General features: G+C 39.5%; 1 protein-coding gene across 2 annotated transcripts in view; it reads right to left on the reverse strand.

The window, feature by feature from the left end:
* Nucleotides 1–24363, reverse strand: part of MOCOS (molybdenum cofactor sulfurase) — a 368425-nt gene that overhangs the window by 1601 nt on the left and 342461 nt on the right. For both annotated transcript variants that reach the window (XM_034761386.1, XM_034761387.1), the window contains 4 exons: nucleotides 22437–22561; nucleotides 21687–21786; nucleotides 15906–16032; nucleotides 10135–10239 (listed from right to left, as the gene is read on the reverse strand). In XM_034761386.1, coding sequence (XP_034617277.1) covers nucleotides 10135–10239; nucleotides 15906–16032; nucleotides 21687–21786; nucleotides 22437–22561 — 457 coding nt within the window. The remainder of the gene's footprint in view (nucleotides 1–10134; nucleotides 10240–15905; nucleotides 16033–21686; nucleotides 21787–22436; nucleotides 22562–24363) is intronic.

Genomic DNA, 24363 nt, shown 5'->3' on the forward strand with positions numbered 1-24363 from the left:
CATCGTCTGGTGCCTGCCAGACGAAAAAGGTTGGGGACCACTGCTCTAAGGTGATGAGCAGTCTGGCCCCAGTCCGGCAAAGTACTGACCACATGCTTAATTTAAGCATATGAATTGTCCTATTGACTGCAACGGATGTTTGGATGTATTTTTTAAATGGTCTGTTAAATAAACTGATCACTACTGAGGTGATTCAGGATGTGTTTTCCCCAACATGCTTTTGTTTCCTAACTGCTGGTAATTTTAAAAATGTGCAGGAAAAGTCTTGCTATCAGTCTTGCTATCTTGAAAAATATTCCCAGATCCTTAGAATAGTTTTAGATGAAGAAAATTGTCACTTATGCATTAAACCTTTTTTTAAAGTGAAAATTGAGGTTTAAACTAAATGAAAATTTTCACATAAAGTGTCTGCTTGACTCAAAATTTTTGATTTTTCATTAGAAAAACAGAAACCTGAAAACAGAAAAATTTCAGCTGAAAACTGAAGTGTTTCCTTCTTTATTGCAGATTTTGATCAATTTTGTTGTTTCTGGCAGTCCACAGGCAATTTTTTTCAGTTTTCAATGTCTGAAAACTGTAAAAAATTCAGGTTGAGCCTTTTGACAAAAAGTTATAATTTTCCATGAACCCCCCCTCTCCATTTTCTGAGTAGCTCTGTTGTCAGAATTCAAATAAAGTAACTGAAATTGAGAAATAAAGCAAACCTATTCAGGTTAATTAAATATTTGTTAAGTAAATGGGTCTTTTGTAAATAAGAACCATGTAGTAGCTGAGTTTAGAAAAGTATGCTTGATACCTTTCTTGTCCTATGCAAGGAAGGTAACATGGAAATAGACAATAATTTTAAGTCTTAATGCAGAATTAGTGAGCATGACTCAACGCAGAGGTCTTCTCCTTTTAGGCAAGGTGAATACTAAACAGTAGGGGCCTGGAGAGTATCTCAGTGGGCCTGAAACACTTGTCTCAGTTTTTAATTTACAATCTTGAAAATAAGAAAAACTGCATGGGATTTTCTTTTTAACTCGTTATATATGTTTCTGCAGACTCGCTGGGATCTCAGACGTCCAGCAGGGCTGCCAGAACTGACCAGTGTTTATCATAAATGATTCCTCCTTGCCACCAGGGGCCAGTGCAGTGCCAGCACCAGTGGTGTCTTTCCTCCTTCACTCTCAATGATTTGCTATTTAGTGAATAATTGATGTATGTGAATATTGTCTCTATCACATGTGAAGGTGAGGCCTGAGTTAATTTGCACTGCTATTTCAAGTGTGGTACAATGGTAACATATTTGAGAACCAGTGCTGTACAGAAATTCTGAAAACCATTAAGGTAATAATGATGTATCAAGATGCTTTTCAAAAACTATAGCTACCAAGATATGATCCAGATCAGCCATAACATTAAAATTCAAATATTACTGTCTAGTTTATTTAAAAATCTTCTATTGCATTAAATGATTTACTCCCACTTTGCTTTTTCTTGGCAATAAACTGCTTTCTTCATGGGCATCGATTATTTGTTTTCAGCCTTGTAGTTAACCTACTGGGAACTGGTTTCTTTCCCCATAACATAATGCAAAGCTAATATTGTGCCTTAATTGTATTACTTTCAAAAATCAGGTAAACAGAAACATAATATTGTAAAATGAATAAAATATTAGGTTACAATGCAACACATTTCACACAAATTTCATAACTCATTCTAAATAAACTTACTCTACTATTTATAATGCAAATATATTTCTGTGTGCATGTTATTGAATTGACATCTTGGTTTACTTCTAGAATAGAATTGGACAAATTATTCACAGTGTACAATTTAATTTATCTTTTTTAAAATTTATTTTTCTGAATTATTTCAGAACCAACTTTGATATTTATAAATTTGTTAATTAGTTGAAATTATTAAACAAATTGTATATGTGAACATATTTCAGAATTTTGGATTGCTCAAACACTATTTCAAATAGTCACAATTCAAAATTTGCTGCTTGATCAGCCACCTAAGTGACATTATTATTATTTTTTTTGCTCCCTAATTGGATGACTTCCAAAGAGCTTTCAAGATGGCTGTGTGTAAATAGTCGTGCAAATACGTATTTGGATGAGTACTGTGTGCTAACTAAAAGTAAACAAAAGTGTTTAATATCACTGAAGCAAATTTACCATTTTTATTGAATTATTAGATCAGCGATATTTTTGACAATGAATAGCAAAACAAGCCTTCCTAAAAAGATTTCCATGCCAAGCCAATTTTACTTCGAAGACCACAAAAACTAGGATTTTGTCCTTTTAACATTTCACTATTTAAAAAATGAGGCTTTCAGTCCCTGACATTATAGTTTGCAGAGTTATGAACCACTTAATCTCTCTGTGTGCCTACCCCTTTCTGACTTCAAGGGCATTTTATTCTGCCTACCACCTCTCCAGTGCAATCCAAGAATGAAGCAGAGAGTGCTGAGCTGTGAGGTCTGTGGCTTTATATACTTCTGATCTCAGCAAGGGAGGAGTAACATTAGTTTCCCATTGCTCTTAATCACCATAGGGGAGAAAACTGTCAAACCACTTGTGTGGTAAAAGCACAATACATAACAGCAGGCATCTGAGTGCAATACACTTATCCTCATAGGACTGTCCTTATCTTCCCTTTGGGTGATAGATATAAAGTATTGCCATTCTTAAGTGTCATTTCAATTATATATACCACATAAATGGGTCCATGCAATGCATACTTCTTATTCACATATAAATATATTGAGTCTCATTCTCCACAAGACAAAAGCCTGAGGTGCTAGGGCTGACAAAGAGGTGGACAGAAGAGACTTACTTCTTAAAATACTTCTCTTCATTTTCTACTTAGTTTAGATTATAACTGGATGAGAATACAGCCTTGCTTTAACTCGTAACCATCACATTAAAGGCTCTGCATATTAGAACTTAATTCAGAGGGCTGAGAGTTAGCATTCCTTGATTCCATTCCTGGATCGCCAAGGGGATTGCTGTCTATCAGTTGACTAATTAAACTCTCACACTGTGGGCCACATTTTACCAATATGTAGCAAATGGATATAATAAACAATTCACTAACTCACCCGTGTGTTGCAAAGTTTAAGTACAGTAATTAATGTTTGTAGGAGTGTTTCAGATCTTTGGAATGAAAGGCACTAGCATAGTGTAAAGCACTGTATCATTAAGATGGTGATGGTGATAACGATTCATCAGATAAGAGAAGTCATTGTCTAACTCTAGCAAAGTTTGTGTAAGCTGGAGTCTAATTCTGGAAGATGATGAGCACTCCTAATTCATGCTGACATCCCTGGGAGTAAAGGAGGCTCTGCAGGCCCAGGGGAAACTTGGCATCTTGCAGGACCACACCCTTAGTGAGTAAATGCATAGTAGGGAAATTTGGCTTGGTGTAGTTATATCCGTGAACAGTAGTTATACCAGAACAAACTGGCAATATCAATACACTGCACTAATGCATAATGGGGTTTGCAACAGTATGACTAATTCTGGTAACTGAACACCAAGCCAGTCTTACAAGGTGATCTGCATCTACAGCGGGGCGCTCCACTACAGCAAACGCAGTACAACATTAATGCAAAGACACCCAGGAAATGCACTGTGTACATTTCACATAGGGCAGCGCCCTAGGTAGAGTTAGTGGGTATTTTGACTTATGTTTGATTTATATGCTTGTCTAGTCTTTTCTACTCTATTACAGAACATACACCTAGGAACCTCCAGCATCACAGAGTTCTGTCACATAAGGAGAGTTAATTTTTTTCGACTCGGCCACAAAAGTTAGATGGAATTCTTAACTAATGTTGTTTTAAAATTGATGGTAGTAGTCATCAGGTTTCCTTTGCAGGTGTCTTTGAATGTTGATTCAAACAACATTATCAAAGTTTTAATAAATAAATGCAGTTGGATAGGCTGCATTGCTCTGCTTTATGTTAGGTTATCAACAACAATCTGTGTGTCACTTGTTAAAATTAATGGGCCTGATTTCCAGCAGTGCTAGGCACCTGTAGACCCCATGGTCTTCAACTGGAGCTCCTGATGCTTTGCATCTCTGAAAAATCAGGCAAAAATACTATTTCAGCTATAAACATTTGACTATCTTTGTATTTCTTACTCTAATTTAACTTACTATTATAGCTCAATGGCAGAGATCTACTGTAGGGCAACTAAGTTGCTAAATTTTGGTATATTTTTGTCATGAAAAACTTACTACAGTAAAAGCTGTGTTATCTGGCATTTATCAACCGGAAAGCTCTATAAACTGGCATTTCTGATCTTCAGTAGGGTTGCCAGGTGTCCGGATGTTGCGGGGCCAGCAGACTCCCTACCTAGCTTCGCATGGCTCCCGCAAGTGTTGACATGTCCCTGCTGCTCCTAGGTGGAGGAACGGACATAGGGGCTCCATGCACTGCCTCTGCCCCACCCTGAGCACTGGCTCTGCAGCTCCCATTGGCCAGGAACCACAGCCAATGGGAGCTGCGGGAGTAGCGCCTACGGGCAGAGGCATTGCACGGAGCTGCCTGGCAGCACCTCCGCCTAGGAGCAGCAGGGAAATGTTGCCACTTGCGGGGAGCTGCTCAAGGGAGGCACCACCTGGATCTAGCACCCCGAAACTCCTCCTGCACCCCAACCCTGTCTCAAGCCCCCTCCCATACCCAAACTCCCTCCCAGAACCTGTGCCCTGCACCGCCTCCCACACCCCAACCCCCGCCCTGAGCCCCCTCCCGTACCCAAACTCCCTCCCTCTTAGTTAACCAGAATTTTTGACTTACCGTCACCCCGCCCCCCATTCTCCCAACATGCCGGATAACAAAGCTTTTACTGTAATATGAAACATGGGGCAAATGACCAATATATTTTGATACTTCGCTTTTTTATTAAACATGTGGAATCTGATATCATAGAATCATAGTAATGTAGGACTGCAAGGTAGCTTGACATGTCATCAAGTCCAACTCCCTGCAATGAGGGGCCACGTAAATCTAGACCATTGCTGACAGGTGTCTGTCCAACCTGTTCTTAAAAACTTCCAATGATGGGGATTCCACAACCTCCCTTGGAAGCCTATTCCAGAGTTCAACTACCCTTACAGTTAGAAAACTTTTCCTAATATCTAACCTAAATCTCCCTTGCTGCAGATTAAGACCATTTCTTCTTGTCCTACCTTCGGTGGACATGGAGAATAACAGATCACCATCCTCTTTATAACAGCTCTTAATATATTTGAAGATGGTTTTCTGGTCCCCCAGTGACCCGAAGAAGACCTCTATATAGCTCAAAAACTTCTTCTGTTTCACCAACAGGAGTTGATCCAATAAAATATGTTGCATCACCCACCTTTCCTTTCTAATTACCTGGGTCCAACATGGCTACAGCAATACTGCAAACACTCAGTCTTCTTTTCTCAGGATTAAAAACACCCATTTTTGTAACCCTTTACTCAGATGTCAGGTTTTCTAAAACATTGATCATTTTTATTGCTATCCTCTAGACTCTCTCCAATTTATCCACATCTTCCTGAAGTGTGGTGCCCAGAACTGGACACGGGACTTCAGCTATGGCCACACCAGTGCTGAGTAGAGTGGGAAAATTACCTCCCTGGCTTACATATGACACTCGTGTTGATACACCCCATAATGATATTAGCCTATTTTGCCACTGCATCACATTGTTGAGTCATATTCAGTTTGAGATCCACTATAACCCGCAAGATCCTTTCCAGTAGTACTACCACCTATCTCCATTCTGTAGTTGTACATTTGATTTTTCCTTCCTAAATGTAATATTTTTCACTTGTCTTTATTGAAGTTCAACTTGTTGATTTCAGAACAATTTTCTAATTTGTCAAGGTTGTTTTGAATTCTAATCCTGTCCTCAATAGTGCTTATAACCACTCCCAGCTTGGTGTCAACCTCAGATTTTATAAGCACACTCTCCACTCCATTATCCATGTCATTAATAGAAATATTGACTAGTAATGGACCCAGGATTGACTCCTACAGGACCCCACTTTATACACCCTCCCAGTTTGACAGTGAACCATTGATAACTACTCTTTGAGTATGGTCTTTCAACCAGTTGCACACTCACATTATAGTAATTTCTTCTAGACCATATTTCCCTAATTTGCTTATGAGAATGTCATATGGGACTGTGTCAAAAGCCTTACTAAAAATCAAGATATATCATGTGTACTGCTCCCCCTCCCCATCCATCCACTAGGCCAGTATTTCTGTCAAAGAAGGAAATTAGGTTGATTTGGAATGACTTGTTCTTGACAAATCCATGCTGACTATTCCTTATAACCCTAATATTGTCTATCTGCTTACAAATTGATTGTTTTATAATTTCTTCCAGTATCTTTCCAGGTATCAAAGTTAGGCTGACTGGTCTATAAATTCCCTGGGTCCTCTTTGTCCTCTTCTTATTGCCTTTTATGTCACGTGCTATGTGTAACTGATTTTGTGCCTTAGCCTTTCTGATTCAGTCCCTACATGATCGTGCTATTCTTTTGTACTCTTTAGCAATTTGTCCATGTTTCCACTTTTTGTAGGATTCCTTTTTGATTTTCAGATCATTAAAGAGCTCCTCATGGAGCCATATTGGCCTCTTACTATTCTTCCTATCTCTCCTTCTCGTGGGGATAGTTTGTGTTGCGCCTTTCATTTTGTCTCTCTGAAAAACTGCCAGTTCTCCTCAACTCCTTTTTCCCTTAGATTTTCTTCCCATGGGACCTTACTTAGCAGTTCTCTGAGTTTGTTAAAGTCTGCTTTTTTGAAGTCAATTTTTCTTATTCTGTTGCTCTGATGCCTTCCTTTCCTCGGAACCATGAAACGTATCATTTCATGATCCCTTGCACCCAAATCGCTTTCCACCTTCACATTCACAATCAATTTCCTCACTTTTAATCAGAATCAAAATGGCTGCCCCCTGGTTACTTCCTCACTTTCTGAAACAAAAGGTTGTCCCCGGTGTATTCCAAGAATTTACTGGAAATTTTGTTTTGCCATATTACTTTTCCAACAGCTATCTGGGTAGTTAAAGTCCTTCATTACTACAAGAACTTGTGTTTTGGATATTTCTGTCATTTGTTCTAGAAATGCCTGATTCACTTTCTCTTCCTGATTTGCTGATTTTCAGGATACCCCTAACCATGACACCACCCTTATTTCCACCCCCCTTTTTATCTTATATCCAGACACTTTCCATTATTTCCTTCTGGACCTCAGTACAAGTGTATATATTCTAGATGTATAATGCAACACCTCTTCCCTTTTTTCTTTGCTTTTCCTTCCTGAACAAGCTGTACCCCTTGTATTCCAGTCATGAGACTTATCCCACCAAGTCTCTGTGATGCCAGTTAAGTCATAATGAAGCTTATTTCTACAATGCTAAAGTATCTACACAACATTGCCTTTAACAACTTGGCTACCCAAGCTGCAAAAACAGTGCATTTATTTATTTATTATGTGTGGATTCGCCATGTAACAACTATTAACTTAAATCCTGTTCACTCTGTTTGCTCGTTGCACTTGTAATAAATATCTTATGGACAATTATTTACTACTAACACTTTGCCGGGGTTCTTCCACTGCATTTGTATAATTGTGTACTGCTATCTTCCTGTGACCCTCAAAAATAAAAAGATAGTAAACACCTCAGAAGAAAAGAACATGGTTAAGATATGTGGCACCTGAATTACCAAAGGAGTTGCACATCTTCAGTTGTTTAGGCATTTGAACCACCCTCTCCACCACGAATGGCGAAAGGTTCAAGAATAGGGGAGCAGAACTCTTTCCCCTCTGTGAATAGCTGCAATATGTTTTACAGCTCTCTCTGTTTGCCATATTTCACTTATCTGATGCTATGTTCTAAGGAGAACAGATTGCTCCCTTTGCTTGAATTATGTGTTAATGCATTATTTGGTTCTAGGGGTATTTGTATCAAGACAGCCTTTGATTATGATTAAATCAGAAATGCAAATAGAAGCTTATCACTGCTGTGGGGAGTATGCAGGACACGCTTCATTTTGGTCTCTTCTGTGAGCTTGTGTCCCAGGGACAGTTTTCTTGTCTCTTGAGAATTTCCTTGAGTTTGGAGAGGATTCCCTCAATGGAGACTGAGTAAATACTAGGGGCCAAGTTTAGTGTGGGTGGCACTTGAGAGGTGGGGAGAGTCTTGTCAACCTCCCCCCACCAAAACTGTTATGCAGCAGGGCAGGATTCCTACTTGGCACTCAAGAGGGCATAGTACAGGGGCCCAGTTACTGCAACAGCTGCTCACCGTTGCCTTAAGGAGCTCTTGTCCTCAGGCTTCATGGTATAGCCAGGAGCCCAGCTACTTAGTGCACACGATGCTGTCATCCGTATGTACAAGCTAGGAATACATCCTGCTCCTTTTCAAATCAGCAGTACATTGTGCCTCGAACTGCATCCCCCCAACCTATCTTTTTTGAGTCATCTTACTCCGAGCTGGGCTGGTTAGCTTTTAGAGCTGACTGAACTATTCATTGCAAATAATATTCATTACAAATATAGCCCCTTGTTTGGTTAGTGAATTGTTCAAAGCGATTTTATTTTTTTCCAGTGAATAAATTTGTTTTTCTGAAACCCTGTTATCCGAACCTCTGCATTATCCACATCTATTCCCCGTGCTCCAGCATGAGATATGTGCCCTCCGCAGCATGTATCATAGGCTAGGGGGCGAGGAGGCAAGTTGGATAATGTGGAGGTTTGGCTAATAGAGCAGAGACTCTGTCCAGGACAGCAAGGAAGAATAGCCCCCAGCTGCAGGGGAGGCTACCCTGCTGCTGAATGGCATCTGCAGCAGTGCAGGGAGCTTTCTGCAGCCCTGCTGTCACAGGAGTGAGTGAGCGAGTGGGGCCCTGACAGTGGAGCTGCAGAGGGCTACCTGCTCCACCGGAGGGCCGGTGACACCCGATCCCTGCAGGCTCAAGCAAGGTGAGGAGAAGGCTGCGAACCTGGAGGAGCAAAGCAGAGTCCTGGCTAGTGGTCTCTGCTGTGGCCCACCAGGACCACAGCCTCCCCTCACACCTTGTGCCAGCAGGGATCAGGTATTGTCAGTCCTGTGGCAATGCAGGGAGTGGGGAAGAGCAGAGCAGAGACCTTGGGGCAGAGCAAAGACCCCTGGCCAGAACTGAGAGGAGAAGAATGAACCCACAGCTGTGTGGGAGGCCACACCACTGCTGAATGGCTCCTGCCTCTAGAATATCCAAATTCCCAATTATCCAGATAAAATCCATGTGCTCTGTGCTACTTGGCCATTTGGGAGCATACTGTATAAGTGTTTGCTGCATAGTCCGAATTAATCATTTCTCCACAAACTGTTAGCTTTGACTATGCGCTATTTTTAGTCATATTGTATGACTAATCAGCTATGTCACATAGTATGGCTTTTGCTCCCTGGTTGGATAACAAATTGTATAAACAGGAGAATAATGAACAGTACTTAATCATGAATTTATGGGATGAATTTGTGATTCTTTTAGGATTCATGGATACCTAGAAGCTGTCTGAATACTCATAGTTCCAGACCAACATGACCTCAGGAACCACAATGAACCATACCAGGCCCTTTTATTCACAAATATTCACAAATCTATTCTTTACTATTTGATCAGCTTTCTCTTCAACCATACTCACATCTCTGATCCACCCTTCCAGGGTTGTGACTTTCACAATAAAGGCAATATTTCTGTAATAAACATTGTGTAGGCTAACAATTATTTTCTGCAGATCTCTGTTCCTGAATAACAAAAAAGGCTAATAGGAATCCATTTGGGTTCCTAATAACCAAAATAAATACATAAGAAAGCTGAAGGTATATAAATAATCATAGCAAATCTTGGTAAAAATACATATTCCATCTCCTGTACATTAATGAACAATTTATGAACCAAGAATGAGATGAACATTTTACATAAATAAACTATGTCATGTTAGGATTTCAATGCAACATCTTTCTGCAGACAAGACAAATGAAGATAACTATTACACCTTAACATTGAATATTCCAGCAAAAGATGCTACATTATATACATCATTAAGACTCTAAACCTTTCTGCATGGATATTTTACAGGGTAACACTGACCTTTCTACCTCTGATGGAGGACAGAGTCTGCAGAAATTCTTTGTTTCGTTGTCCAGTTTGTGGATCTATGCAGATTATTTGGCATCTGTTGCATGGACCTACAACCTGAAATTTCAACAGAAATAGGTTCTCAGAGAGCTACATATTAGTCAAACAGTAACATATTAGAACTAGTCTCTGATCTTCATGGTATTTTAATAACTGAAACACTTCAGAGACCCTTTTGAACATTTTTGACTATATAAATGACTATATAAATCATATTCACCTGACTCAGCTATGTAGTCAAAGGGTCAAATTCTGAAGTCCTTACTCAATTCTTACTCACTCTTTACTCAGGCAAACTCCCACTTGGCTAAGTCTGAGACATTCTGAGCACTTGTAGTTCCCACTGACTTTGTTTGGCTCATTGACATAAAGGGAAAGTTTGATTGGTAGAAGAATGAGTAAAAACTGGGTATGGCCTTTAGGATTTGAACAGAAGAGTTCTCCCATAAGTAAGATAATAGGATTTGGTTCACCTTTGTTCACTGTGACTGAAATGAACAGATTTACCCTCATTTTGCATTCTTTTCAGTGGTATTTTGTGAATGTTAGGAAAGCAAAATCTGCATTTTCTTAAGATGAACTATAACTACACTGCTGTGAATTTCTTTTTGTCTTTTTTGGGGATTAGAATAAAGATGACACATGCCAGTTCCACTCAATTACTGCATCAGAAACTTTTGCAGAACACTACAGTAATCAACAGTTCTTACAGTATTTCAACTTCCATAGACTCATGCAATTTTCCTTAGTTTTGTAAGATTAAGCATAAAACTCAAACAGATAATGGGGCAAATAATCAAAAGTCATGTGGTAAATGTTTCTATATGCTGATTTGGGTGTCATTTGGATTCTTTAGGGTGTATCTAAAGCAGACAGTAAAACTTTCCAGTGTAATCATCTAAACTATACATTTGGCTCTGATTCTTCAGATAATACATTGCTGAATTCTAGCATAGTCGATATTTTATTAAAAAGAAAGAATAAGAGATAAAAAAAGGAGACTTTTTATCTCTGCTTTGCTTTGTCTCAGTGCAGTAGCACCTTCTGGTACCATTTCACTGGCATCAAGCACCATTAACATAATTCCTCCTATTATTTCATTTGTATTTGCATCAACTCTAAATAAGGATTTACCAGAAGCTAGAAAAGACCATTTAAGTTGCAAAGGCTAAAATTTCTAAAATCATTCGGCTATACTATTTATAAACTAGAGATCAGCCAGAACCAAAACCCCAGCTCCAGATATCCCTAAGTTTGGGGGTGTTTGATATCAAGATCAGTTGAAAATTTTGCTGCTTGAGACAACCTCTACTTTAAAGTGGAATGTAACTCTGTTCTCTGTTTTTATAATACAATAGCACAACAGACTCCTGAGTACTACTGCAGTACAAATAATAAATAATAATAATACTGAAATGATTTGGCTGCAGGTCAAAGTTGTCCTTTGTACAGTGTTTTAACCCACAAAGAAATTTCTTAATTTGCTGTGTCTCATATTTATTATAGCTAATTGAGCAAAGAACAGCAGGGGCTCAGACAAGCAGAGGCAAGTCATATATTTTGTTCTGGTACATACTATAGACAAGCTGCTAAACAATTGCCTCTCTTTCTCTTACAGTGCACTGAGCTCAGGAAAAGGGCAGTTATTTTCATGACAGCCTCTAGTCATTGCATCAGCACTTCTGCTAGTCACACATTTATCAGCATCATTAAGCAGAACAGCGAACGAGCCACCTCTATGTTCCAGGTGATACATTTCCTACAAATACATATCGTATAGATATGGACCAGTCAAACAAATCAACGTTTGACGCATATGTGGATCGCTACCTAAGGTCTCACATTTGGCTTCTTCATTGACGAAATATCATAAAGGCAACCCAGATTTCTGTCACAAGAATTACTTGATCCATTGGCTTAACCGGATAGTGCAGTATTTTCTTGGCAGTTAATGTTGTATTAGGCATGGGATTGGGTTAGGCCCGGTACATAAAGTTTACATTAATGATGTGTATCTATGGTGTTATATACAAATATTAACAAAATAATCATAATGATGAGGATTGGTGAATCTCAAAAGGTTCATTCGTTTATCTGAGGCATAACTGACTAGTACTCATTGATTTCATCCAGATTGGAAATACTAGGGGAGTAGCCATTCTACCATATTTCAGTAAGAGATGGGCTCTAGCAACAAAACTTTCTCCTGGCCCAGCCTCCAACCAACCTTTGACCCCTTAGAGTGTCTACACAGCAATAAGCGACAAAGAGTCCTGTGGCACCTTATAGACTAACAGATGTATTGGAGCATAAGCTTTCATGGGTGAATACCCACTTCGTCAGATGCTTTTTACAGATCCTGACTAACACGGCTACCCCCTCTGGTACTTGACATTACACAGCAATGTAAGCCCAGGCTTGAGCCTGGGCTCAAGACTAACCCCCCTTGCATCCACACACCAATTGTATTAACCTAGGGCTTGAATCTAAGGTCCCAGGACCCTGGAGGGCTGGACAGTCCGAACCCATATTCAGATGGGACATAGGCTCTGAGCCCTATTGCTTTCCTGTGTGCACATGGCCCCAGTTTGACTGGGGTCCCGGAAGTCCTCTAGATGTATCCCAGAGTTCTCTGGGGCAACTTCCTTAGTCCTCTCTATGCCAACAATCTGTGGTGCAGTCTATTGGACTCTATTGCAAAGGGAAGCCACACCACCCTGTGCGCAGCAGCTCAGATCAGTGTTAACCCATTGTCTGCCAGCATGCTATCAGAGAGACTGCCAGGTTTTAAGTGGAGACTGATCAGAAGAAGCTTTTTGCAAAGAGAGCTGCTTCCTGGCCACAAGTCCACAGCCAGATTTTGGTGCATGCTGCCAGGATGCACACGCAGCCCCAGGGAGGGAGGCCCAGGAGCAAAGGCCAGAGAGTGCAGCAGGGACTAAGCAGCTGTCCTGCAGGGATGGGGAGAAGCAGGGCTCCCAGCTCAGCACGGCTGGGGGAGGATGACCCCAAATTCCCCAGCAACTCCCACTCCCTGCAGGACAGCCGCCTGGCCCCTGCTCTACTCTGCTCCCCCTACCCCCCTACGGAGCAGTGTGTGCAGCAGCACCTGGGCAGTGTGCACTGGTAGGGGGATGAGTGGGAGCTAGCCCCCAAACTCCACAGCTTACATTGCTGTGTAGACATACCCTTAAAAATCTGGGCTGCTGAGACCTGGAGTCATTGTTTGGCTCATTACAAAGGTAGAGGTCATTTGCCCAGTTTTAATCTAGATCTGAATGCTGGGCCCTTCTTCCGCAAAGTTCAGCTCTGCAGTTTTGGTTTGTATTCCTCTCTAATTTTACTACTCCAGAAAGCAACCAGGAAAACTGCTAAAGTTCAGAAGTGAAACATTTTTCAAACCTCAGAGAAATTTAAGCTGAAGTTTTGGGTGTAGGCCCAGGTTGCTTCTTGTTTCATCAGAGCTGATTCACCCATGCCTAATTAGAACATTATCTAACATTACAACTGATATAACAGTGGTAGAATTTAAGGATCTTTTCTTTCAATGCTAAAATAAATGATGAAACAAAAATAGACCCTTGATTTCTTAATTTTCTTTTGCTAGCCCTAAATATAATAGAAAAAAAAAGATGGAAAGATTTTCTCTAAGACAAAAAGAGACATTGATAAGAATAGGAAGAGACAATCTGAGTGAATTGACACTGAAATTGTTAAGGTTTGGACTGTAAGATCTTTTTATAGTTAACTGCTACAGCTTGCACCCAGTTTGCATAGCCCAAGAGTCAAAGGTGCCCGTAATCTCCATTCCTGCAACTATATATAAGGAGAAGAGATGCATCAAAATCAGGGAATGCAATTTCCCATTAAATGTCCCAACCAAAAGGACTCTGTAGAGCTGGTGTATCAGCAGTGGGTTATTTAATCGAGCGCACTATCCAGAAAAGGACACAGAAGGTTAATACAACTTAACCCCTCCCCCACCCCCAAAACACCCTCACACACATATGCAGACAACTCAAGATGACAACTCCAGTGTCTCAAGATACTTATGAGGCTGTAAGCCATAGAAATCACCATATCTCAGCAGTGGCTTGTATAAAATGTTTCTAAATTCTCCTCTTTATCCTATGTTCTCTGTGCCTATTGCTTGGTGTTTGTGTTTGTGTGGGAACAACTTTCATTTGCTGACTCTACGGTTGTTATGGTGCTTTTCAATCTTGGTTTGATTCCATCAGGTTTGCTGCCTTCACGGTGATCAGCCTATAGCTTATCTTAGAACACCGATAAAGCTGATTCCCTTGCTGCTTGATACAGCTGTAAAAGTGTCTGACAATCCTGATGAACTTTGTGTGTGACTGTGTGAAAGGGTTGTGTTGGTCCAGCACAACTTTTATTTTGGGCAGTTGTCGTTAACATGTCTTCATTTAGCCACTGTGTAACTGTTACTGTAATTATTTCCCATTCTAAGGGTGTGTAACTTAAAAACCAACTGGGCTAAATAGTGACTGTATAAAATTCTGATTCATGGAACTAAAACGATGCCTAGACACTATAGTGTCAAGCAGAAATACAAGAACTAGTGAAAATTCATGGTTATACACCTTACCCCTTAGCTTAATTTTTTCTTTAAAAGTACTCATATTATATTTACTAACAAGCAAAACTCCCAAGTAAAGAAAGCAGTTGTAAATCAGATGATGTTTTAAAAATAAAACTGTGATGAAAGACTATGTCTTCATTGCTTTTTTAAAATATCAAAATATCAAAAATGGCTTCTGATTTGGGTATGCATTTTGAGATACCTTATGTCTCAAGTGAACATCCAAAATTAGGACATTTGAAATCGAAGGCTTCTCATAATCTGGGCTAAAATATTCTGTGGATGTGCCTCAATCTATAAATTTTTAATGAAAATAAGAGGCAAAGGTTTCTGCCTCAAAAACTGCCAAGAGGGACTTTTCTTGGTGGTGAAAAATGCTTTTCATTTGCAAAGGGAAATTGGTGATTTGGTGAAATTTAAAGAGTGACAACATTTGACAGAACCTGCCTTTACATCACAGTCAGGGCTTGTCTACATGTATAGCCATGCAGTGGGACAGCTGTTTAGTGAAGATGCTACTATATGCAGGGCCGGCTTTAGGCCGATTCCTCCGATTCCCCGGAATCGGGCCCCGCGGGTAAGAGGGCCCCGTGCCTTAGGCTCACCCAGCGGCAGTCCACTCCGGCGGCATTTTGGCCGAGGGGGGGGGGGGGGAATCACGACGGGGTGTTTGGGGGGGGGGGGGGACCGCTCCGGGGTCTTTGGCAGCATTTCAGCGGCGGGGGGTTCTTCTGTGCCGCGGAAGACACGGAGCGGACCCCCCTGCCACCGAAGTGCCGCCGAAGACCTGGACCGCAGCATCGGGCCCCGCAGATGCTAAAGCCGGCCCTGACTACATGGACAGAAGAGCTTCTCCCATTGGCATAGTTAATCCACCTCTATAAAAGGCGGTAGCTATGCTGACGGGAAGTCTTCTCCTATCAACATAGCACCATCTATACCGGGAGTTATGTTGGTATAACTAGGTTGCTCCAGGGGGTGGATTTTTCACACCCCAAGCAACATAGTTATACCGATGTAAGTTTGTAGTTTAGACCTGGCCTAAATTTTGCGAAGAATTGCTCTGTTTTCAGGTCAGAATGCTTTATAACAGAAAAGTACTACTGAAGTCAGACTGTACCTGGAAACACAAAGCACCGATGGAAATCTCAGCCCACTTCTCTTCTTCAAAAGACTCTGTTGCACTGATCACAATGTTGGCACGGAAGCGTTGGATTAGTTCCTCGGTTGGTAATGGCTCTTTCAGTCTGTCCCAGAGATTCACAGAGCAGAAGAAAATGGACCATACTAATTAGCCTGCAGTAATTATTCACTCACTTAGAATATCTAGTTGCTGGTCTTATTCAATAAGATTTTTCTTCTACACAATTGTTAAGAACATGTTTATAATGCAATTTTATTACAGAAGTTATGATAACGGGACAGTTAGCTATTTGAATAAAAATTGTAGTCCGCTAGAAGGCATTTCAAGAGGTGTAAACTGGAACTAAAAGGGTAGATATGGAAGTATGTGGCATTGCAATGATAAATATGCACACCAGGGAAGGACCACTGTAATTTAATTTAAGCATTTGCTACTGTATTGAAGGGCTGTAGTTCTGCATTTGTGGATCTTTTGGGTAACTGATCAAATAACTGGTTAAATCTAACTAAAGAGGAAGCAGAACGAATATAGGGGAAAACTCAGAGGACATTCAGTGGCCTGTGAAGGCGACCAGACCAGTAAGAGAATGTTGTGAGAGAGAACTTATCCCTGAGATTTTTTGGAATGCATCAGATTGCACCAAACGACAGATGTTTTAAAAAAAATCCACAGATGAAGATTTCCACATCTCCCTACAAGTGTTTTATTTGCCAGCGTATAGATGTGTGAGTGTGTTGCATTTGTGCGCATGTGCAAACCTGTGTATGTGAGAGAGAGAGAGTGGCAGATAGCATATAGCATACACATTTCACAAAGCTGGCTATAACCTTGAAATCTCTTCTCTTTCATTTTTAAAGTGGAAACTTTGCTAGTGGGAAGAACATGCCAGCCTTAGGATTTCCAGAGAATGCTCTCTCAAGTGCTCCACCACTCCTAAGCATGTGAGGGCCATTTCATTTTGTCTAAGCTCAGATGTACATGAACTACTTCAAAAAATACCACCACCTGAGACCCGAGGGCTTTGAACTGTCACCCAAAATAGAGACAGAAGCCTGGAGAAACAGAGAGGATACTCTTTTAGTAAAATATTTTAGGAAAATATTAGAAAATATTTTAAATTGTTTTGTATTTTAATTAAAATGGTGGAAAACTGTGTGAAAAAACTTCTACAAAAATTGTTAGCTTCAAGCAATTATCTTGGCAAAACCGATGTGTTTGTTTTAAAAAAAAGAGCTTGTTTGGTTCAAAATAACATGACTTTTCCTTTAGGAGACAAATGTACATACTAATAAACGCATATGTAGATTTTCACACTAAATCACACAACCAACATTACCAAAACCGAGATCTCTTACAGTATTGCAGAGAGTCCAGGGATTAGTTGTTGGGGGGCAAAATTCTCCTTAGTAATACTACAGCACATCACACAGTTGAGACACTCTTTTTAATAACTTCAGCATAGGGGAGTCAATAACAATTGACATTGGGCTACTGATAGTTTATAAGGGAAGAAATAAGAGTGTGTTGTAAATAAGCAATCATTTTACATAGGTTTCTTCCCTGTGTTTGGGATGGGGCATGCATGGGGGGATGGAATGAAGGAACATTTACATTTTAAAAGAGTGGAAGTTCATACACTTTGTCAGAGCCAGCTTTCAGTATAGGCGGGATGTGCTATTTATTGCATATTGAGGTCCTGCACAACACTGGATCTTTGTGCTGGACCAGAGAAAGCAATAAACCTTGTTGCTGCCAGTGTTTCTAGTTTCTGGATTAGAGAATAATCTATCTGTTGCTTTGATAGTTGTGGCTGTCCTAGGGGACAGCGCTCCTCCCCTTAACAGCATATGCCCCTGCTGATTCTTTGTGGATCACCATCTCTCTCGATATTGTTTTGAAGCCCATACATTTAGAGAGGAGTGGCTATATGTAGAACTGTCAGTGGAGACAGGTGTGGGGGAATTCTAGCAGTGAAGAGGGATTGCATTTGTTACTGCACTAGATGGGAAGGTTTCATTAGATGGGAGGAGGCAAACAGGAGAATTGTTATTGGGGATGCAGAAGGGATGGAGAAGGGCTGGCATTAGGACCAGGATGATGTACTCATCACTTGGAGGCGGGGAAATTTGGCATAGGACCTCTGAACTTGGACAGCTATAGATATTTATTTCTAAAGAAGAAAAGCGTATTCACTGAGTTACACAGTAACTTCATCGACTCTACTTAATGCTCCATAAACTGCAACATATCTATGGTTCTTATTTATTGTCTCTGTCTCATTAGAGATGGGACCCTGGCATAGGAGTAGGTTGTATGTCCTGCTTAGGAAATGCTGAACAATCCAGGGAATATGGGTGTCTTACCAAGTTCATGGAGGCCATCCCAATAATTAGTGCACACTAAAGCATTTGCAGCTACATGAAATATAGTTTAGTGCCAGACAAAAGCTGGGTTTTAGGAATATTCAGATCTAGGTTTCCGTTTTGGCCAATTAGAAATCCAGAGGTTGGATCCAGAATCTTAGTTCAGGTCCATCTCTTTTATTACATGTATTTAATAAATAAAACTAAAAAAATTATGTGCATCTTCAAGTGCGTATTTCAACTAAAAAACTCGAGTGTTAGGTCAGATAGTGGCATTTTTTGTCCATCTTCAGGGAGGTGATCAGCAACAATAATACCAGAGAGATGGATGTCTCTGTAGGGATATGATTCTGCAGCATTTTGTTACATTCTTATTTTTAATTAAATTGCAGTTACTGTTTTAGATCACCTCTCTAGAGCTGACTGCAAAGTGGAAGATTCATTTTTGTATAGGAAAGGTAAAAATAAAGAAAAACTATTAAAACTGAATTGAAAACTTAAAGTGTCTATAAAGTATAATGAATTTTCATCAAATAAAACAACCCTATATGTAATTAAACTAATTACTGTTTCCCGGGGGGAAAAGAATTTTAATACAGACTTAGCAGGTATAGGTTTTTGAAAATAAATCATGCAGTTCAGTATTTGGAAAGTTACCATCCAGTGATTTAGGAATAGCTACAGAGTGGTGCTGCACCCTTGGGCTATAATTCTCTCCTCAGCACCCTTATAAAGTTGCTCTGCATGGTGGAATGCGGGGGATGCTTCCAACCTATGCTGGTCAACAAGGAAAGAGAGAGGGAGTTCCATGCATAGGAAGCAGGAGGCTTGTTAGGAAGAAAGGCAGTGAGGTGGGAAAGGGGAGGAAATGAGAACAAAGATGTAGTGAGGGGCAGTACTGGGCAGAGGCTTGAGGTGGAAGAAGATTGAATTTGAAATGCAACTTAGAGAGGAAAGCTAGTCCTAGTGATATACTGTAAATAACAAATCAACAATATTAGCTTTTAGCATTTAGATTCGAAGGGTCTTGCTTGTCTTTGACAGAATGCTTGATTTTCTGTTTTTATTCCCCATTTTTGTAAGAATATAGCAACATTCAATTAAGAAAAAATGAAAAAGTAACTCTTTTGCACTGAATATTTAGCTTTCCAGTAAAGAGACAAGGACGTTCAAAGGGTATTAAGAGATGTTCTGTTTTCAATTTAACATGTGATCCTTCAAGAGACTTATCTTGTGCAGTCTTGCATCCTAGATGAGAAGTCTAATTAATATCTTGTTCCCAGCAATTGGAGTAACTTGTTGCCTGAACCTTAAAACATATTGTCAGCTTAGATGTTGGCGTGCTCCTAACAGATTTCTGCAGACAGATTTTTTGACAAGAAAATGTGTTGCATTTTTTTGTAGGTTACTGACAGATAAGTTAGGTTCAGTCATTTAACCTGAACTTTCAGATCAGTAGCTGAATATAATTGTGGTACATGTTAATATAGGAGTTTGAGGTTTATGTTTATAAGGGACACAATTTTAATTGCAATTCATCCACTGACTTCTGCAAACAGCTGAAATTGTTTTCAAAGGAACTTTGTTGGAAAAACACTGAAGGGGACATGAAAGTAGGTATATTACAAATATATCATATGGTTATTAACTGCCTTCGTTTCAATGTTAAGAATTACAGATAAATGTGATCCTAAAAGATACACTGTAGGGAGACTTTCAATTGATCTTAAAGGAACCATATGCTACTCTCAAAATGCTAATATTTGCTGACCCATGGTTCATAAAGGTTTTAAAGAACCTGAAATAATACTTAAAGATATTTTCAAATAAAACTTGTCTTAAAGAGTATTATTTGATCTGAGAGCAGATCATCTCCTTTGAAATATAAAATATTATTAAAGAATTCAAGTGATAGCAGTCAGCCTTTTTCAATAAGAGGTTATATAGTTCTGTACTTAGTCACCTAGAGGGACTAGCATATCAATTTTTGTGTGAAAAATGTTAAGCATGAAATAAGAAAGAAGGAAAACACAGATTCCTGGTAATGACATTTTGTTAGCAATTCATCATTTTCATAGATTTACAGAGGAAGAAAAAAGTGCTGAACCAAATCCTTAAGTCTTTGGCCTATATTTTTAGACAGAACTCCTACTTAAACTAATTAATACTCTAAGACAGGTCTTCTGCATAAAGGGACCCTCATTATTCAGCTTTTATTCATTCCTTGCTCTGACCATACTCTTACTGAAGTCATTGACTGCTTGATCGGAATGAGGATTCAGTAGAAACAGAGTAAAGGCTTTAGGGTTTGATGAAACTCTGTGAAAAATAAATGGTAAATTTGGAAATTATAACTAACATGTATGTGGGATCTACTGATTTGTTTTACACATATATTTAAAAAAAAACAATAAAAAAATGCATGGCTTTAACATATGTGCCAAATTCCAGTGGTCAATCATATGCTGATTTCTGTTTAATTTCAGCCTTCTCCCTCCATTTGCTTAGAATGGCACAGACCTTTTTCCTTTACATGTCTGCAAGCACCTAGCATGCTGTTAGTATGTCATGAATAATAAAAATAATAAAATATATAGATGAGGAAAATGGCTACTGTATTTTCCTGGCCCACAGATTCTCTCTTGTCCATTGGGAATAAGAATAAACCCTAGCAGTCCTAGAGTGGGCTCCATTAAATAATGGATATATACATGCTGCAGTAATTTAAATTTATGGTGGATTTTCTGACATTTTCCATTCTTAGGGCCAGATTGTGCCATGAAGGCACAGTACTGAACACTGGGGCAGTGTGAAGCTTCACCAACAAATGGGAGCTTTTCTCAGTGGGGCAGGCAGTTCCATTGGCCTATGTGGAGGGAAGGGATAGGACCATACTTTGTCCTGCTCTGATTCAAAGTCTGAGAAGTAAAAATCTCAAATTTCTGAACAAGAAGGTGGTATTTATATCTTATGACAGGATTCTGGATGCCAGCACCACAGACATGATAGAGTTTGATAGAGAGGGGACATGATAACAGTTTTCAAGTACATAAAAGGTTGTTACAAGGAGGAGGGAGAAAAATTGTTCTTAACCTCCGAGGATAGGACAAGAAGCAATGGGCTTAAATTGCAGCAAGGGAGGTTTAGTTTGGACCTTAGGAAAAACTTTCTAACTGTCAGGGTGGTTAAGCACTGGCATAAATTGCCCAGGGAAGTTGTGGAATCTCCATCATTGGGGGTTTTTAAGAGAAGGTTGGACAAACACCTGTCAGGGATGGTCTAGATAATACTTAGTCTTGCCTTGAGTGCAGGGGACTGGACTAACTGATCTCTCGAGGTCCCTTACAGTTCTATGATTCTATAAAAAGGCTACCTCATCAGAGCGGGTTCTTACCTTTCAGTAATTTGCTCTTTCAGTTGTAAAATACTCGCTGTATTTATCAGGAGATATTGTGCTTCATTCACAAGAGAAAGCGAGACTGTTGTAGCCTGACCTAAAATCAATACAGCATTATAAAATGATGGTTAGAAACAATGACTATAATACTGGTAACTTCCCCCACTCCTTGCCCCAATGACTTTACCCATTTTAATTAAAGAAATGATTCATTAGACTTCAGTTGCTAAGGAAAGATTCTATCCTATTAAGTTTAGAAGCACGAATCCTCTCAGACTCATAGGGATGCAATGTATTTTGGAATCGAGATAAAGCTGAGAAGATAACCCCCCCCATTTTTGTGGAATAATTTTATAATTTTAATCAATATATTTGGATTTTCTAAACGTTCTTCCCTATTTGTTCTATTCAGGAAGGCATTTCAACATAAGGATATTTTCAACATGAATAGATTTTTCATGTTTCTAATTGTCATAACATTTGCAGATGGAAAGGTGATAGGGGTAACATAAAAACTTAGACAGATCTATGAAGTTTCCCCACATGCAAAAGACGGAGGAATAGCATAGCAGAGTCTGACCATATATGTACCCTTTGCTGCCTATTGGGTTTAATATCTCAAGACTTCCCCCACACCACTTCATGGAGGGGATTTTTCACTCAGCATAAAGTATGTGAGCCAGGCTAATATTTTAATATGCTGAGCTGGAGTATCTATTTTCTAATAACCATGTCAAATTGATATACCTTTTTCATGTTTCTGATTTGCATTTCCTTTGAAGTCTGAACTCTGCCTGATCAGGCGACAGTGGCGACCAAGTAATTCAGAGAACCATTCTGCTATTCTCTCTCCACAGTCATATGTTTGTACTCTATCAAGAGGGGGAAGAGAAGTGATTAGTATTAATTTAAGCAATAATCTGACTGCCAAAACCTTCATTTTCAAAACTAAGGACAGCTGGTGGAGATATTTAATCAGATATCTGTTCTTCCGGTTTCAATCCAGAATGCAGCATCTATTATAACACTAATGAATGAAACAGCTGAGATGTGAAGTACTATTATGCACAAATATATTTCCCAAATTTGCTGGAATTCTGTCAATCTTGACTTCATTATTGATGAGACATAATTCAGTTTTATATAACTTACTGTGGGATAGAAAGTCTGTATTTCATGACACTGACTGACACAGTAATCCATGTATGACAAACTAAAAATGACCCTTTTTTGCATCACAGTGCTTGCAAATACTTAAACACATATGGTTAGTAATGCTGTCCTCTCTATGGCCCCAATCCTGTAAATATTTACGTACATGAATAATTTTATGCAAGTATGCAGTCTGACCATGTCTATGAAACCTAGATAGATCTCTAACATGAGTAGTCTCATAATGTGTATAATGTTACTCACATACATGTATGGAGGATTGGGGCCCCGGATTAGAATTTTACAAACACCTGAACTTTTGAAAGCAACCAAGTCTATTTAGAATTATGCATCTCTTTGCCATCCCACCAGCTGTTACACAAGAGTTACAGAAACCTCATCCTTCTGATGAATCTGGACTAAATGTATTTGTCTAACGATGACATCAAATCCATCGATATCAATCAGTGTTCTCAAGCGTTTTCATAGCACAGACTACATCATAGTACTGCCCTTCCCATTCACTTCACACAGCTTCCCTGTGGCAACAACAGCAATTGCATACCTGGAAAAATAATGTTAGGACAGTATTTAATCACAGTCTCTTTTAATGCAATAATATTGATGGAAATATGGAGGAGAGTGAGCACCAAAAGTGAACAGTCAGTTTTCTGTGGACCATTATGTGGAAGCTTCTGTTCTAAATGAATGCAGGACGTCTTCTTCGGTGCACTGTACATATGCATTTAAAAGGGGGTCAAAACTGGGCAAAAATGTGCAAGGGATAGGTTGATTATTATTATCATTGTTGTTTGTATTACATAGGTGTTATAATAATACAAATAATAAAATAAAATAATAATAAATAATAGAAAGAAACAATTAAGGGCGCCTTGCAACATTGTGTTGTAAATTGTTCAAATAAAAGGCTTCTTAATCCCAGTATTTTAGCCGAGAAAGGTGTTTTAAAGGAGTCTGAACATTTTTGGTTTTGTAACTCAGTGGCACAAGCACAGCTGCCTTTATTCTTGTCCCCTCAAGCCAGACAATAAGAATTTTTTAAATGATACATCAGTTACAGTGTTGCCCACTGCCTCATTCAATCCATGTTCTTAGTACATAAACTAACAGCAATTGAAACAAGATGGCAGCTTGAGAGGTTGCTCCTATCAAATGGTTCCTTTAGTACTAATTCCACTGTGGCATTCTTCAGGGTTGGTGGGCAGATTTTCTCCTTCACCTTGAGTTCTGATAATTAACCATGAAATGGCTTCTGGATTCTCTCTCACAAGCCAAAAAGGCCATGGAGACACCCTGTTAACCATTTGTGTCCTCATGACTATGGGGAGAATTATTGGAAGGAGGAAGGCACTGTGGTTTTGGTCCTGTAATCAGCTTGCTGCTTCTTCTATCTAGGAGGACGGTTTTGAATGCAGATGATTACTTTGTGAAGTAAAAAAATAGTTCACCACAGCAAAAGATGCTAAGTTCTGGGGTTGAGCTTGGAGGCAGTTTGTCTTTG

Source organism: Trachemys scripta, chromosome 2 (assembly GCF_013100865.1).
Source record: "Trachemys scripta elegans isolate TJP31775 chromosome 2, CAS_Tse_1.0, whole genome shotgun sequence".
Classification (NCBI taxonomy): Eukaryota; Metazoa; Chordata; order Testudines; family Emydidae; genus Trachemys; species Trachemys scripta.